At 45.8% G+C, this 18,354-nt stretch overlaps 1 protein-coding gene across 2 annotated transcripts; it reads right to left on the bottom strand.

The window, feature by feature from the left end:
* Positions 1-171: 171 nt before the first annotated feature.
* LOC118503026 (probable sodium/potassium/calcium exchanger CG1090) lies at positions 172-14,427 on the bottom strand. 2 transcript variants are annotated; one of them, XM_036035851.1, is made up of 4 exons: positions 14,123-14,427; positions 6,891-7,480; positions 5,376-6,821; positions 172-5,308 (listed from the first exon to the last, which is right to left on the bottom strand). In XM_036035851.1, the coding sequence occupies exons 2-4, from the start codon at positions 7,387-7,389 to the stop codon at positions 5,298-5,300; spliced, it is 1,956 nt and encodes a 651-aa protein (XP_035891744.1). In that variant the 5' UTR covers positions 7,390-7,480; positions 14,123-14,427; the 3' UTR covers positions 172-5,297. The 2 variants fall into 2 exon arrangements, with proteins under 2 accessions (XP_035891744.1, XP_035891743.1); XM_036035850.1 differs by having other exon boundaries at positions 14,129-14,425.
* Between the last annotated feature and the right edge of the window lie 3,927 nt (positions 14,428-18,354).

The raw sequence follows: 18,354 nt of genomic DNA, 5'->3' as shown, positions 1-18,354 counted from the left end.
TTTTAGTCGCTGTTTGCATAATGTAAAATGTAATCAATATGATTTTAAAGTAATTAATATAACTTGGACCATTGAAACTGTCTGAAATAATTGGTTAAAATTCAATATTACAAACCCGTTGTGTTGCCGTTCTTTCATATTCTGTTGTGAAAACATGACTCTGTGCACGTGTTCGATTTTATCATTACATTTTTATTTAACTTTTTCAACAATTAACATCTCATAGCATGAGCAGTTTGTTTGGTTTTAGACTTGTTTTGGTTTTATAATTTTATAGTTTTGTCCTCACTTCCCCAAATACGTCCAATAGCGGTCGAATCCATTGCCTGCGTTCCGTTGGTGAACTGGTGAATGGTCTGAGATTCGACCCATATTCTAGTTGTTGTTTTTATTCTTGTTGTTCTTGTTGTTTTTGATGTGCTGACATCAATAGTTCAACGGTCGGTGTTTAGCAATTTGGAGTGAAAGGGACTTGCAGTAACATAGATGATTTTACAGAAATCCTCTCACGTACGACCATGCTGCAGGATGTTTGTTGGTACTGAATTTCTACAAAGATCTTCATGGCTATCGGGTTCCTCAACTCGTTTCTTCCGTAAAGTATTAAGAGTATTTGCCCGCGCAAGTTTTGTGTGCGAAATGATAGTTCTATGAGTGCCCCACCACACTGGATAGAGAGTTAGCTAATATATTTATATAGGTAGACGGTAGACATCGGGTGTTGATGGGTTTCGATACCTTGTTTGCTGTTCTGTTTTACTAAGAGAGAAAGTCAACGCAGGGTTATTAGTTGCTTATTGTGCATTCGATCATGTTTTTTTTTGTTCTAGAGCAGTCGCCTTGCATGTCGGCCTCTTTGTGGGTCCTGTGATACGCAACACGAGTGTCCCTCCGCACCGCCTAGTACCTTCTCAAACGTTTACATCTATACTGTGAGTTGAATGATTGATTGATTGACATGTTTAGCTAGCTGCCACTAGATACTAATTGTCCGATCTTTTTTTTTATCTAAACGTAACGTTATGTCCCCTTTTCCCGGAACTGAGTGGGAAGAATGTTGTAGCGACAGGGAAGAACTAATATTGCAAACACAAATGTAGACCGTAAACTAGCTGGCAGATGTTTGGTGAGTTGATCTCCAAAGCTTTCAGAGTTGCTTTTTCTACTAACTTGCTGCGCTCTCTCTCTCTCTATCTCTCTCTCTCTCTCCCTCTGTTTTACTTCAGTATTGCAGTACGGAGGCATTCAATTGACATTAGAGATTCGTTGTTTCGAACGGTGTCATGCTAAAATCTGTAAGTCCACGACGATACGATGGAAATAATGTGCGCGGTGATGTGGCTGTCTCTCCATGGCCGTTTCCATTCAGCCTGTGACACAAGCGGTTTGTAAGAGACTTTGGCTAACGTATTGGCCGAGTTCAGCGGCTGCGGTTGTATCGCTGACCGATCCTCACGATCTGAAACATACATGCTTGATATTGGCGTGTAGAATGTAGGTTTTTTGTGTTCGTCCTACGTTCTAAATAAAACGATCCATTGGGTGAGTTGGGCACATTCTAACCAATTCTGTTGAGTTTCTCGTTCACCTGCACACGTCGCTTGATAATTTCAATCGGAACTTTTCTACGGTGCTGAAAATACTGGTGCTGGTGCTACTACCCATACTACTGAACGTGTGATGTGGATGAACCATGAACGGCAGTTAGCCCATCGTCAGGATAGTATGATCCTCCGTGTCTCCTTTCTGCCTGTGAACGTCGTGTGCGGCTGAGCACTGACCGGCGTGGATCATCGGCACGCTCAACACAACACGACACACGATTCCTTTCCCAAGCTAAGGCAGCAGCTAAGATGGACACTTGAAAGGCAACCGATGGTGATTGCGTCCCGAACGAAGACTAACCGTTGTTCGTGGTTGGTACCGGACAATGTCGATCCCCAAGGTACCAACGACGGTACACGACCTACGCCTCGTGTCCGCGTGTGCTCAACTATACTTATATGCGCTTGCAGCTGAGAGTGCGGTCGGTGCAATGTTGCATCTATGATTGCATTGCAGTTTATGTGCATCAATCGTGTGTAACATAAGCGAACAAGAATATGGGATAACGAGGAAAAAAAGAAGGTGAAAAACTAGGGGCGGAGCTACATGTATATACTCCTCCTTGCGTTTGTATGTGTAAGTGGTGTTTCTACGTTCCGAGGGTCTTCGTGGTGAATTTATGCCCTCTTTTTTGTGTATGCTTTTCGGTGGTGAATTTATGGTTTTTGGTAAAGGATAATCATAAGCTGGTAGTCCTCGTTTTCCTTTTCCAACGTCGAAACGTTTAACTGACGTGTAATAGATGGAACTGCTTTTATACGAGCGTGTTTTACACTGGAGTAAGCGGTTGCTACACCATTAACTTCATTCTATGTGTCGCTTTTCCTCAAAGTTATACCCAAAATATGCCAGTTGTTTTTTGTTTTCTTGTTTGCATACTGTTATATAAGCAATGTAAGTTAATATAAGCAAAACAACTTCATCTTACAAAAAACATACTAAACATTACAAAACAAGTGTCGTGATAAGGTCAACTTCCGCTCTGCTCGAGGTCTGCTATCTTTGGAAGATCTTATTCCCCCCCCGGCACGTTTGAAATGCCTTTTAATTTTAAATCCTTTACTACCTATTTCCGGTCGGTAAATTATCCTTTGACTAGAATAATTTCAAGAGCATTTTTATACTTTTCTTCATCGTTATTAACTCGAGACTAAATGGTGTTGAAGAATTTGTATGTTTGACTCAACGAGTTCCACCACTTTCAGCATGGTGAATAGAACATTGGTTAAAAAATCGCCCTATTCTCTGATAATCTAGGAAGGTTAATTCCAAAGCTGCAGAAGAAAATTCAACCCTCTTTCTTGGATGTCTAATAGTATCGTTTTAGCCTGCCTCTTTTTATGTAATTTCATAACCAAGCAAAAAATCCTTCGTTAACTTTAAATTATATATAAAATATGAAAACCAGTACATTAGATCTAAATTTTCCATGCCAGACAGGAACTAATAGAAATAGACCATATGGCAACCCTGGTTTCGCACCTCATGGACCGTATGGAGTCCCAGCTCAGCATTATAGCTCAACTTAACAGAGCCTTGTAGAGTGGTACGCCTCTCACATTGAAGTAATGCTTTAGTTCGTGCGTTTTGTAGCGTTATACTTGAACCGTGGATATAGGTACTCTGCAACAATAAAATCAGTATAATACTGTATGAACAGGCTGTATAAGCACGATTTGCACGCTTAGCATTTGTCGACCCGCAATCTTTCTGTCTGTGAGTGTTGTCGAGTGCTGGTGATCTATAGCTGTGACTTAACAATTTCCATAGCCGATTTTAGATCCTTAGCTGAATACTTCGGTAGATCACTTCCTATCGGAAGGGACAATTAAACAAAAAGGGACACAACAACAGGGCAACAATCAGCAGTAAATAGTGGCATGGGATCATGCCTTATATAACTGGAAGTACATGAAAGGACAGCGAGTGAAGGGGTGTACCATTTGCCGGATACTGTCCTCCGGATTGTCCTTTCGGCGCCAGCGATTGTTTATCCTATATTTATATGTATACCTTTAATTTAGTATGTAAATAACGCTTTCCGGTACGGTCGTTTAACGTAGTCATAATTTGCCCCATACATAGTCTGACACAGTGTCTGGCGTCAGCTTATCCTCTTATGCCTGACGACGACGGTGTTTTCGGTCGTTCGGTTCGTTTTGTAGCTACCCAATCTAATTCAAAACTGACCTGGACAGCTGTTAGGCGCCTAACGAAGAACAGTAACAGTTGGATGCACGTGTTTTGGTGTATATGTGGCGTGTTTTCATCTTCCCTAGCTCGCGCTCTCTCGGCAATTTCGGTACCCGTGACGGCTTTTGTTTTAGATGTATGATAAATATATATGTATGTATATTTATGTAAGTATGTATATATTGTCTCTAATACTTATTCGTTCTTATAGTGGAATAGGACCGTTAAATAGAGTTAGTGTAGACCTCACAGCATCTACGGATGAAGGAATGACTAAGGCGCAGCTCAATCAAGTTAAAGCGATCTGCGACGCGTTAGCAGATGAGTGATGGTGGTGGTTGTACACGGATACACTACAATTTTTGCCAAACCGAAACAGACACGGAACAACAACGAGGACATAATGAGTGTTTGGTTTGATCCTGTTTAGACATAGCTATAGGTGTGGGTTTAACTTTTTTGACTCTTTTTTGTGTTTTTCTTTTGTGATTTTTTAACAGCTCAATATTGCCATGACGCTGAGTGTGTGTGGGTGTGCTTGTGTGTTTATACAGAGCGTACAAGTTTGCTTGCTTAATAATGCCTTTCTTTACATGTTTTTGATCGCATTCGTTAGTGGCGGGGAATGGGAATTAGTGTATTTACACCTAATACGCGACACATCTGCTCGAGCGCTCATGCCACCTCTACCTCTCTCAATTTCGCAAGTGTGATGCAGTAGAATGCACAATTCTACGTCCTAAGGAAACGATCGATGGGATTTGATACTGCGCAAAACGGAATACTGCTGCGATCGCGATCACGATCACGATAACATATTAGCTATTCAGAGTTGCGAGCGAGAACAGGGTAATACTTGTCATTTAATCCTTTTGGTCCTAGAGCTTAAATTTTGTTGTTGGGGCGGGGAACAGGAATTGGAAAGCTTCCTTCCTGGTCAGTATGAAGAAGTGAAATAAAATCCTGGTGGTGCAAGTATTGCTACATTGGCCGGTGTAGTAAGTAAAATGATGCAAACAAAAAAATAAGGAACAGAACCAACAACGCTAATCGTAACATCTTATGCTATAACGTGGCTTTTTATCAGCTCGCTATCATCGGCACAACTGTGCAATAAAACTAAGAAAGCAATCGCTGTTACCATAACAAAATGCCGGCCGGCACACAGTCACTAAGGATGATATCATTTTGGCTAACTATACAATCGTATGTAAATGTCTACGCTAAAACCCGAAGACGATCATTGCTGTGGCAATTGTCTCGATCGTAACATACCTGCTTCAAACACAAAAAGAAAATGGATATAGAAACGGACGCTAAACGCAATGTATGAAATAGCTGGAAGATATTGGATGCCTTCCACGCTAAGCAAACGTTATTTGGTAATAAGGGAGAAAGTGTTACTGTCGTGGTTCTGCGGAAGAAGTACATGTGCGGAAGAATAATGGGGTGGACGTAGGCGATACTTGTTTGGTGTTTGGTGCCCGCTGGTACCCGCTTTAGTAGATACCTGTCGGAAGTACAAGATACATTAGAGAAAAGCAAGCTAGAACGCAACAAGGACGGCTCGGACTTACTCGGACACTCGGGTGGATTGAGCTGACCGAAAAAGTTCAGCTCGTACAGGGAAGCGACGGTGATGAAGAGCAGGTACCAGAACATCAGCACGATCCCGAGACGCTTGTCCAGCTTCCAGCCGTTCAGGTGCGTAGCGAACAGCAGGAACAGCACGGTCGACAGGAGCGAAAGCGTCGAGTAGGTCAGTCCCTTGGAGATGACGTTCACGTGCGAGCCGGGCTTGATGATGGCGGTCTGGATGAACCACGGCAGCCCGAGACAGATGAGTATGTCGAACACGTTCGACCCAACGGCGTTGGAGACGGCCATGTCGCCGTACCCCTCCTTGATCACTGCGATGGAACTAAGCGCGTCCGGGACGGACACACCCGCGGCCACGAACGTTAGTCCCATGACGGTATCAGGGATGCCGAGGGTCGAGCCGATGATCGTGATCATCCACACCATGAAGTACGAGTAGAACGAGATCCAGATCATCGAGATCAGGAAGGTGAAGGGGTACCAGTTTTTATACTTTTCCGTCTTGCAGTCCGGCATGGTTAACCGGGCAGTGTAGTGGATTGGGTAGACGATCGCCCACGACACCTGTGCCAGGATACCTCCGTCGACGGGTTTTTCGAGTGGGTTGTGCGAGTCCTGTGGTCGTGGTTCCTTCGGTTTGTAGTAGTCTTCGCTTGCGGCCGGTGCTGCTACAGCCGTCTGCTGTACGACCTGTGTCTGCTGCTGTTGCTGCGTCTTCTGACCGTCCTGGCCGTACTGATCTTCGTACGCATAGTTCTGCTGACCGGTACCGGAGTTCCAAGCATCGTTTACGTTTGCTACCGATGAGTTCGTTACGGCCGGGGCCGGTTCTCCCCAGGCCGCATTTGGGTCCCAGCTTGCGTTTGGATCCATGTACGCTGAGTAACCCTGATCAACCGCCGGGGGTTGATCGGCTGGTGGTTGCTGCTGCTGCTGCTGTTCTTGGCCTGGCTGCTGACCCTGGGTGTAGGTCGTCTCGGGCAGGTTCTTGTACGTGACCAGTGCCGACTGTTCTTCCTTTGTGGGGAGCTTGATCGGCAGGTTCCAGGTGTGGGCCCACTTCTCGAGCGGAGTGTTAAAGTGCAGCGCGACACAGTACACGACGTAGAACAGCAGCATGATCAGCGATTCGATCCACGAGATGACATCGTTGAAGATGACGATCAACATCACCAGTATGGAGATGGTGTAGAAGGTGCAATCTCGTACCAGTGGCCACCAGTTCAGCTGGAGCACGGTGCCTGAGCAGAGGGCGCACACCGATATCACGAACATGATGTTGAACACGGCCGATCCAATCACGCCACTAATGCCGATATCGTCCTTGGCGAAGAACACCCCAATGACGACGGTTGCCAACTCGGGCGCTGAGCTGCCTGCCGCCATAAACGTGGCACCGGCAACATCGGGTGAGAGTTTGAGTTCTGAAATGGAGTAGAAAAGCGAGATGAAATGGTGGCAGTTTCGATGATCAAACGAGCGAGAAAACTTACCTTCGCATATTCTGTCTAAACTCGACACAAAGTAATCGTCGCACACGATTGCCAGCCCAAGGAAGGTGAAGATCGCTACCAGCACGTGTATGATCAGACCACCATGCTTCCGCACGTTCGGTCCCATCAGTGGCTGCGGGAATTGTTCGATCGCCGGCGGTGTACAGTTTTCACGCTTCGGTCTCCACGTCGGATGCGTATGATGTACGCGGCCTTCCGTCGGTTTCGTTTCCTCCGTCGGACCTACCTCGTCCGGGCCGGTAGTGTCCGTTTCGCCGGACGTTTCGCCTGAGGACGAGGCAGAGGTAGCGAAGAATGCTGGGTTCGGTGTAATGTTGGACAGGTCGAGGTTGCCGAGATCGAGGCCACCCTTCTCTTCGCTGGCCCCACCGATCGAGGCCGAGTACGCGTGGAAACTGGAGTACACCAGGAATACGATGCCCATGTGCCAGTAGCGACCTCGCCGGGTTTGCCGACGCCCTGCCATACCGATGGCCATCGCAAGTCTTGGATGGTTAGCTGCCGGTGTGCGAGAACGTGATGGTGCTACTGATGATGATGATGATGATGAGGGGTTCGCCTTTCTTATCCTACCCGGCCAAACGTAGGGATGCAAAGCGGTAGCAGCATAAGAAGAAGAAGCAACAGCAAGACATGGTTAGACGAAACGATAGTCATCAAACAAGCATTAGTATGACATTGAGTGGTGTTCTCTCCGTTTAATAATATTCTTTCCTGCTCGCTGATCTCACTCGGTTAATGTGCGTCATAGCGCAAAAGAAAAGCCGCTATCACTGTCAAACCAAGTGGCACCTTTACAATAGCATTTGATTTTCCCCGGGAAAAAGAAATGGCATAAAAAGGAAAACGTGGAATTGAGGAACAGAAAAAAACAGGAGAAAAAAGAGCGCACGAGAAGGAGCGTTCGCAATCAATTCCGGCCACTCGCTTGTCCATTCATCGCTTGGAGTCGTTTGTTCGTTCGCTAGCTCGGTCGATGATGTTGGGTACTCGAGTTGATTTCATTAAACCGTTGAATAAACGTTCGAACCTCTCCCCAAGGATAGTTTAGCGGGCGCATGCTTTACCCGGTCCCAGTTAATGTTTGGCTCTTGCGTCTGTCTACTAATTCGCATTTGCCATTTCCGTCCCGGGGCTGCGGCGAAGGATTCATCTGGCAGGATAATGCTCGTAGAAATGGAGGGACGATCGAGGACTCTAGATCGTAGCGTTGGAAGTTGGTAACGAGATGCGAGAGCACATCTAGCACGAGGTATGATTGTACGGCACGAGCATCAATTTCCCATCGCTGTTTATGGGATTTGGTTTTTATCCGTTTGTGTTCGGTCGAACAATTGTGCCTTTTGTAGTTTAACGATATTTTGGATTGATGGCTTTTTCTTTTTGGAGGAAATCCTCACGACTATGATCACTATAGTTAGTGATCGACGGTGGTTCGTTTAGTAAGGAAGTAAGACATTCGTTTCACAAAACGAATCAGCATTCTGGTAGCGAAGGTGGCGAAGACTGATAAGAAAATATTCGTGACTTTGCTTGCACACGCCATTATCGTTCGCGTTCTTGATGGTGCAGCAAGACTTCCGGTACACAAATAGTGCCTGCACGGCACCACGATAACTCGAAACCGAATAATCAATCAGCGCGGGCTGCCGCCGTCCTACAATCGATTTCAATTCCAATTATGCCATTTCCATCGGGGCCTTATTCCTAGTCCCAAGGCTTCAAGCTTTACCTTGCATATCCTTCCAATTTGTCATCTGAAGCTTTGGCTGTAGTGCAAGATTTTCGCTCCGGAGGGACCTTATATCGATTCCCTTCTTTAACCGTAGCCCAGTAAGAAGGAATTGACGGTCCGACTAAAAAAGTAAATCAAGTCAAGAGTAAGGCCAGAAGTGGCAAACGACCACAAGACCTCCCCTTGGTTGTGTTATAGCTGGGAAAAATGCTTATTAACTGCATCACAAACTGTTGTCTTTGATGTGTCTTCTACCAGACCAATCGGGAGTGTGCACAAGTGGCCACACGTGCTAGGTTACTACACACCCACTGCACACCGGCTTTTCAATTCACTCTGTGATGAATAATAGATTTTTAACACTCAAAAGTGTTGTGTTGACCATTAGGACCATACGTCAACCATGCTCAAGGTATTCGAAGTGACCTTGGCCAGGCTGAGTGTCTGAGTTTTTTCACTTTGCAAACCCTCTCGCGTCCACGGTTTAATAATTGCTTTATTTGCTCTTCACACTACCTGGTGGGCCGTCGGGCCATCTGGACGCCTAAATGTAGGCAATCGCACCTACCACCGACCGAAAGTAGAACCGAAGTACTGAACGTACTACTACTGTAAGTGGGGAGGCAAGTGAATTTTCCTTCGCTTTTCTTCGTTCTGCCCTCCTGCACACACCACAGTTCTCCTTTGCGCTGTCAGTTCCGATTTTCACAGGACCAAATGGGCGACCCTTTTTCCCCCTCCCCCGTCAATGCTGTCAGCTCACGTGAGACGAAGACGAAGGCGAAAAGAATGAACCGGATGCTACCGAAAAAAGTGGTGCGAACATTTAGCAGCATTTTTTCGGTCGTCAGGGCCGTGGCCGGGGTGAACTTCATTCGCTGCCCGTTCTCGCTGCTATCGTCACTAGGGATAAAAGCTTGGCGTTACTCCCCATTCGGCGTGCGTAGGGAGAAGCATCGACATTACAGGGGAGCAAACACTTAGCATGAAAGGGCGGGTGTGTATGTGTGTGCGTACATCATGTTGTTTTCTGTTCAGCCGATTTACATTTTCAACGCATTTTTGTTCGTTTATATTTTCTTTTCGGGATGCTGCTGGTGCTCCGTTCGAGTTCATGCGTACCGAACGCCGCTCCAACAGTGCCAACACAGACTGCCTGTTTGCCGACGATAGAGCACGGCATCGGATCAAGTAATGATATTTGTGCTTACGTGCTTTGCGGCTTTGGTGCAGCAGGTCGATATCTATATAGAGCTTGCACGGCCACTACCAAAGCAAAGATCTTTCGACGGTAATTTCATTGCATGTGGATTTGTTTCCGATTGCGTCGAGAGCGTGGAGCCTGTGGCGAGGAAGCCGATCCTTCTCGGCTCGAGATAAACAAGGCACACCACACTGTGGCGACCCGTTTTAATGTGATTAGAGCAAAGTGTGTTTTATGAATAAACATTGCTCTAATAAACGTGATTGTGTGCGTGCAACAGGAAATGAATGCCGAAGGTAGATTGTCGTGTCGTACCTTTAAGGTAGGATGTACCGAATGGATGCAGCTTTGCTGTGGATTTATAGCAATTCAATTTGCAACGGTCTTGCAGCTATCGGGCCCGACGATGCCCGCTTGCTGGACCGTTTTCCTCATGCGAAAGTTAATTACGAAGGTTTCGAGTTCAACTAGCGATGTGCTAGCCGTTTCTGGATACAAGATAAAGTGGACAATAATAAGAAGGAACACTTTTCAAGATGATCAAGATGAATCTTTTCAGACCACGGAAATTTGTGACACGTAACACAAATGAAGCAGAAACTAACGAGAATAATCAAAGGTTTATTGCCTTTTAAGCTTGTATCGTTGTGAAGAATGCCTCCAAGGGTAAGGACATTCGTCTAAACTGTGGAGGATATCCTGGGCAAGACAGACATATTCCATATCTGAGAAGACACTGTCCATCTGATAATCACTAAAAATAAGCGTCATATGGCAAGTCTTTTAGGCGGTGAGCGTGTTATCTATTTAAGGAGCTCTCGAGTGACCGCAGCTCTAGCTGAGTGCTTTACTCAATCATTCTGTAGCTAATACAGAGGATCGACCTGTCATCAAAGAGCCCAGAACGAGAAAAAAAGCTGCGAATATTAATTTCTACGCACATCCGTGGGTTAATCTCATCTCAATTCCGAATGGACGCTCACTAAGATGACAATGTGTATGAAGAAGTTGTCTTGGCCTGCCATTACTAGATTCCTATCCTTTTGGCTGGACTTTTATTGTACAAAAAGAGAAAGGTTAGGCTGGGATTTCATATATGCTCCTGCCTTGTGAAATTCATTTAGGAATTCATCGACATTTCATTTCAAACAGTTTAATTTGCTTGTTTAATGGCACATGCCATTCAAAGTTATTTTTATTTTATTTGTTTTTTTTTTAGAAAACATTTAATAGCTCCATTGGATACTAGTTTGGGTTGCATAGCCGTCGAATTAGAAAACGTTCAGAATTCTCGCCTCAAAATGTCAAATGACATTTACAATAAATCAGGAGTCAATAATTCATCTCACAGTCCACTACACATAGAGTTCGGAGTAGAAACTGCCATCTTGATTTCAGCTATCCTGAAGTCTGTACATTTTGACACTAGAAAGAACCATTTTCGTTTATTGTCGTTCCTGTGTGTTATTAGTTGTTAAAATATTAAAGTGATCCTGTGCTCATTTTAAAGAAAAATGCATGGTTCCGCACGGAATATCGCATTCGTGAATGGGGGAAAGCATCTCAATGGAGCAGCCAATATTAATGAATGCGGCGGTTTCATTAAGAAAATTACTTATTAATGCACGGTGAGCTCGCATCTCGTGCGAACACACAGGAACGTGCCTTCAAGAATGGAAGCCTTCAGGTAAAGGGGGGTTAGGGCATCGGGCCCGCCGTTACCCCTGATTAGCATTTGCCGCTTGTATGGGTGTGAGTACGCAGTACACATCCACGGGAGGTCGATAGAAACCCGATGACCCGAGAGCACAAACAAACACTAGCTAACCACCAGTATGCACCACAGCTTTGTGCCACCGCCAAGTTCCGTTTGTGGCTGCTATTTTTGTACCGGTTCCACCAGCCCCCCGCCCCCACCCCGTTTGGTTGCTAATCCATCCACCAAGCGAGTCCGTGTGCCACACTAAAATTATGTAACTGCGTTTTATGCTGGCCACTTCACTTATGTTTGTATTAGCCCATTGTCCGCACGTTGCACTAGATTTGCGATCCACTAAGGCAAAGGTTCGCTCTTGTTTAGTGCACAATTACAGTAACGTTTAGCATAATATACAGCAAAAATCTACACATAACACACACACACACACATACTGAAAATCCAATTTAGTTCAACCAAAAGGCTATTGTGAGGTTGTCCAGAATCGATGATGCCTGTATTTTTAGGTCTAGCAAACAGGCAGCTTCGAGTCGGAAGAGGCGAGTTTAATGAGACAAAAATAAGTGTCTTTCGTGTGCGGGGGATTGTTTCTGTGTGACCAGAAACTGCCAAAAGATGTTCGCATTATCTTCCGCAGCCAGAATGTCGGAACAAGGGAAACACAAACACTCACACGCGCATTGCCCGTACGGACACAGAAGGAATTATCGTAGCCGCAGTCGAGGGAAATTTCCGTTCCGATGCTCTAGCACCACACAAGCTACACCCGATCGATAGTTGGGATGATGAGCAATGCCGAAGGAGACGCAAATAAAAAAGGGCAAACCGTCCCCAAACCCATTGCATTCCGGGACTTGGATGCCCTCGCGGTGCCACAGTTTGCGCGGTGCCGACAGAACTGAAGCGACAGGATCCTGCTCGTTAAGGTGTTTTATTACTCCGGGGCTAGACGACGATCCATGGTTCCACGATGGATGCCCCATCCATGGTTTGTGCTGGAACTGGTGCAACTGGTCATGTCAATGATGGTGGCGGGTCACGAGGATTTTGTTGCTGTCCTGTTTCTCATTGGCACCGCGCCGGTTGGACGGTTATCGATTTGGTGCCCCTGCTCCACGCTGCATTCATTTCGGCCTGCGTGGTCGCGTGTACTATGTGTAGGATTTTCCGGAAGTATCGGCATTACTTTTATAGGCACTGGGTTTCTCGATCGGATGAACATGATTCATCATAACGATACGACCAAGAGAGGGAGAGCGAGAGAGCGAGCAAGAAAATGCAACTAATGGGCACTTGGAAGTAGTAAAGTAAGGCCAAAGCATGTTCAGAACTTCTAGTGCAGTTTGAACTCGATGTGGCGTGTCAACGTATCGTAATTGACAGTCGATTAAACAACCATGACTATTGATAATTCTCTCCATTACTATCCGCCGCGTTCTTTACATTAGAAATATCCAATATCCAAACACAATTCGGTCACGATATTGGGGCTGGCTGAAATGTTGGGCGCTTCGAAAAATCGTTACAAATGCGTGACGTAGGCACGGCGACCCCCACACAAATCGTACCCAAAAAAAAAATCCGCACCGAAGCGAAGATTTCGGGTACGCGTACCACTCACTTTATTATTTCGCTGGGCCAAAAATCGAGCCGTTCGCCACACGAGAGCTCGCCATTCAAAAGTGAGGCAACGTTCTTTACCCGGCAGGCTGGCAGACTGTGGCAGGCAGTACAAAACAAACGACCAGTCTGCCATGCTTCAACCTCACACCGGTGTGGCTACTATTTCTAAATCAGGAATGAGCTGCGGCTCTCATCCGCAAGCCATCACGTAATAACTGGGGATCTCACGAGTGTACGAGCGCAGCAAGACTAGAGGGACGGCTCGTCCTGGTTTAGGGCAGAACAATCTGTGTTCTGACGGGATGGAAAGGATGGATTCTTTAACAAGAACGCGAGCGCGCTTAGTGTACGGGGAGCGCTCAACACGAGTCCGGTCCGGACATCCTCCCAGCCTGTCGAGGCACGAAAATTTCATTGATTTTCTATTTTGGATACCCCGTTCAGGGCAGGAACGCAAGACTTCAGAAGGGCTTTCCTCGAAGCTTAAGTTGAAAGTCCTTCTGCTGGCCCGTATGATGTAAGCGGAGCGGACAATGGAGCTACTTTTGCAGTCAACGATAGGACAACTCGAGCTTTGATTCATAAAATGGGGAACAGAAACACGCGCTGGGGCTTTTCCATCATCAGGTCACATGAGCTTGTTTTGTCCTCGTTTTAAAATTTGGCACGCACTTCATTACTCCCTCGACATAGCGTCGGATGTCTTCACGCCCCAAAATTCCAATATGTGAACGGCTTTTGCGCTTTTCACGGGCTGTTCTTTCCGCTATAATTTGCTATTTTCCATTCATCCGAGCACCGTTTTCCCACACATCCACACTGACATACACTTTTCGTGAAAATCAGCACACATACACTCACACACACACACACGCTCACACACACGCTTGGAGGGAGCACAATTCGCACCTACACACGGACGGGTTTATTACCTTTACCTTTAACCCGCTGGGGCTCCGGTAGGTAGATAGCGAGCGGACTTTCGTCGCTTTCCTTCACAACGGCCTTTGTTATTATCTCTCGCCGAGATGCACATACAAACGCGTGCCCACACACATACACCAGGCAGTCACGGCTGCACACACACACACACGCACGCACCCTACTACTGCTGCAACCCACAGGGCACAGGAAAAGATTGTCCACCGCTCTCTCTTCACTGTTCACCGGCCCCGACACGACACGACGCGACCGACCGAGCGTGTGTAAGCGCGAGTCACAAACGCTACTGGACTACTGAACAGTGACGACTCGCTGGCGACGGCCCCAACCCGAGCAAAAGGGACATCGCACGATGTGCAACGGAGAAAGCTCGGCACAGGGCACAGGGATTTGGGGGGACCACGACGAGGATGGGTGGCCCGAGCAGAACGCGTTCGGGCTTTCCCGTTTTCCACGGTTGCGCACTGGGTCCTGCTTGCGGTGGTAGCTCACCGGAACGTGCGACTGCTCGCTTGTCGGTTCACTTTCGCTTTTCCTCTCAACTCCGACTGTGGGGGATGAAACGGAAGGTTGGTGTGTTGGCGAGCTAACGATGACCGTAGGCGCCTCTTCTCGGGATGTCGGATGTCGGATTTGTCGGTTTTGTGCGGTGCGCGGCTCAAGCGTGGTCACGATCCCGACTACTCTACGATGGTACTTCTACTGCCAGGATTAATCCTTGTCACGGACCGTGCTGGAGCAGTGAGATCACGGATCACACCGGATGTAAGCTATCGTCGGGCGTAGAGGCGCTTCGTTATTTACTTAGCGCCCTCTTGGGAGAAAGAAAATGTTGCCTTTCCCCGGGAAAGTTTTTAAGTACCTGTTGCAGTGCGCCGCTAAATGGAGTGCCCTTTAGGGAGTAAAACAAAACAGATAAAATAAGTACCGGACAACTCGACTGTGTGGAGCCACATTTTACATTGCATCCGTTTTGCATCATAAATCTCTTACCAGTCGGAAACCTTTTCCAAAATCTACGGATTCAGTTCCCAGCGCCCAGCAAAGCTGTTGAAATTGTTTCCGCAGAACCGCAAAATATAACCGCCCACCGTGCACAAATTGATTTCCTTCTTTGTACGGATGTACGTCCATCCGTCCTTCCGTCCGTCCATCGTGCTCACATTGCCTCATCTGTCACCACAAAGTTCCCAAGCATTACACCCCGTTGTACCACTGCACTTATGTCACCGGGTCAACGATTGACCCGGAACTAACCAGCCAGTGTATGTTTTGTGTATGAATGGAAGAAAATTATCGATACAAATTACCACTAACCGTCATTTTCCCTTTGGCCGGATGTGAGCATCCCTCACGCATACATTCCTTTAGTCTTCTCGCGCGCGTCCTTCTCTTACGTGAGTCCCGTTCCTGTCCTTCCCCGGGGATGGCTTAATGAAAGGAAAACGCAGCACGACGCCAAACAGCGGGCGTATCAGCAGGAGTTAAACGCCAAACGGGTCGGTGGTGTTGGGCCACACCACCAGGCACCACCACCCGTTGGTGAGAAAGTTGGAATTTGATGGCAAGAGTTGCCCACACACGGGCCCCATGAATGGAAGTGGTTTTAGCAAATTATTCAACACAACACAGAATGGGCCAGAGTGCTGGTGTGTTTGTAATGGAAATTTTTCGCATTGATTTGTGTTTTTGTCGGGATTTCGCAACAAAATTCTTTTATTTTTGGTCGGTAATATTGTGGTTAGAGAGCGAGCTTCGATCGTGTCTCAAAGGACCGGACAGATACAAGGGCCAAGGAAGAACGAAGATGTGGATGGTGGGAAGACTTAAAGGTTTTTGATTTTGAGCTGCTTCAAAAGAGGCCATATTACCCGGACAGAGAAAAAAGAGAGATTGCACAGCAATTTCAACGAGCTGCATAATACAAAAAAGGGTAGCAGCAATTATGGTTGGACATAGAAGACATAGAGTAATGTCATTTGCAATTTCTGTACAATGGCTATCGTACCTTTAATGTGTCTTTAACTATATAATATCCAATGAACTACTCCCACATCGCACGATTTTAACTCCCCGAAGCCAAAAAATATGTTTGATTATCACTAAAAGTCCGAACCCACGCACTTCATCAGTTCTGGTAAAGTTCCTCTGAACTAATGCCGAAATAGGTTCTCCGTCTTCAAGACCCTTTGCATCCATCACGCACTGCAGTGAGGATAACAGCAAGCGAGCCTTAGTACGGATTATGCTTAGCGGAGAACCTGAGATATCTCGCAGTGGAACTCATTCATAAACAACACCACAGCCGTCCCAGATCGTGCTGAAATCTAAGCGTCTGCAAGCAGCCGGGGAAGATCACTAGAGACCGGCTGCAATAGAAGCATCTGCTATAGAGCAGTTATAAGCAAAGGTCGTAAAGCATTAGAGGAATTCAGATGACAATCACATTCCACAAGGTGCTTGTCTAGTCGCCAGTACCATACTAGTTGTTGACGAACTAATGAGGCAAAACATCGAATCGATATCGAATCTCGTCCAGACTGTCTTCCCTGCAAACAGGACTCATTAATCAGCTTCTTCTTTGATACTACAATCTCGAGAGGTCTTGGCGTTCCATTTCTGGCTTTCCGTTGCTTGATGTTACACGTACCTGAATAGTCAAGATCTAACAATGTTGTAGGCCTAGAGCACCTTTAACGTCGTATTTAGAATCTCGGGCAGGATGGAAGGCCGGTTACTAGAGGATTACTTAGAATTACCATTATTTTTGTTACTATATTTTAAGTTAGTATTTATAGGTTTAGTCTCTGGGCGGACCTTGAAATATATCGAAAGGAAATGAAAAGAGATGAAATTAAGATTTAAAGGGATACCAACTAAGTGTTCTACTAATAACAATTTCAATAAATGAAACTGAGATGAATATTTCAGAGGCTAAACCTTTCGTGCTTCTGACGCAAAGGTCGACTGGAATCTCGTTGATGGACATCTGTTGACTTGAGCGATCAGTCTTATTACACTTATTAAACCTCGTGTGTCGAGCAAAATTTGGATATGCTTCCAGCTGCCGGAGTGTTCAACGGGCTGAGTGGGAAGCTAAAGAATCGTTTGGAAAAACGCACTACTTGACACGTGCAGTTACAACAATTAGCGCACAATCAATTGTCAAAGTTGAGGCGTCAGCATGTCTACTGGAAAACTTACTGCAAAGTTCCCAGAAGTTGAATATTCAAGCGATCCTTTGCGGACCAGATTTAAAGGACTCGAGGGCCGTATGTTTGACATGTGTGACCAAGAGCCTTAACGAGAGTAGATTTCTCTTTAATTATTTTAATAAGAACGCCATTCTATAAGGCTCGCTAAACTACCCTGAATGCCCTGACACCATGGAGAACGAGAGCCATGTAATCCTAAAAGATAACACTTTTAGCCCTAACCAATGAAAAAAGCCAATTCCTCTTGCACGTGAAGGCCTTTTGGATGACGAAACTCTCGAATTGTCTCCTCAAAGACGAGACCCCTTGACTAAAGCCCTTTGAATGAGGTCTCTTAGACGAAGCGTTCAAGCTGATATTTTGAAAATTTTTGCACGAGTTTTCCCAAAATCGAATCGAAGGTGTTGAAGCTAAATCAAAAGGTATACATAAATAAACTTACCATCATAAACAGCTTCAACAGTGACAGACCAGCAAAGAGATGTACAATTGGAAACTAGGAGATGGCATCTTTTATCTGTTCATTAGACTTGTTGCCTGATAAGCGTCATGTAGAATTAACCTGTTGGGAAAGCCTATAGAATTAACCTGTTATCGCTATAGAAAATTGAAGTTGTAACAGTTTTTACATTACATTTGCCACGTAACTTAGCTCAACAATGTAACTTCCACTTAATCTATCCACTTAGTATTGTTCGGATGTTAATTGCACAAAAATTTAAACACTTTAAAGATGATCGATCACTCACGATTAGCGCTGATGTGACACATCCAGTATGGGAAACATGACGCGATTACAAATTCAACTTTAAAGCGCGTGCAGCATCATTTCCTCTAAACGGAAAGCTTTCATTTTACAATGATCGATCGGTTTGGTACCGATTGAAGCAAGCAAAGAGTTGAAGAAAGGGGCTCAGCGAACGGCGGGAAGTTGACGACATAAATGCTCGGTATTGGATCGATTTACAAGCCATTCCTTACAAACTGTATCGTTTGTCGTGGCCTGT

The sequence above is a fragment of the Anopheles stephensi genome, chromosome 2 (assembly GCF_013141755.1).
Source record: "Anopheles stephensi strain Indian chromosome 2, UCI_ANSTEP_V1.0, whole genome shotgun sequence".
NCBI classification, from domain to species: Eukaryota; Metazoa; Arthropoda; class Insecta; order Diptera; family Culicidae; genus Anopheles; species Anopheles stephensi.
This window is presented reverse-complemented; position numbering and strand designations above follow the sequence as displayed.

Coding starts and splice junctions, on each gene's coding strand:
- LOC118503026 (XM_036035851.1), bottom strand. CDS start 7,389: ATGGCCATCGGTATGGCAGGGCGTCGGCAAACCCGGCGAGGTCGCTAC. Junction 6,822..6,890: donor TTTAGACAGAATATGCGAAG/GTAAGTTTTCTC, acceptor ACTCCATTTCAG/AACTCAAACTCTCACCCGAT.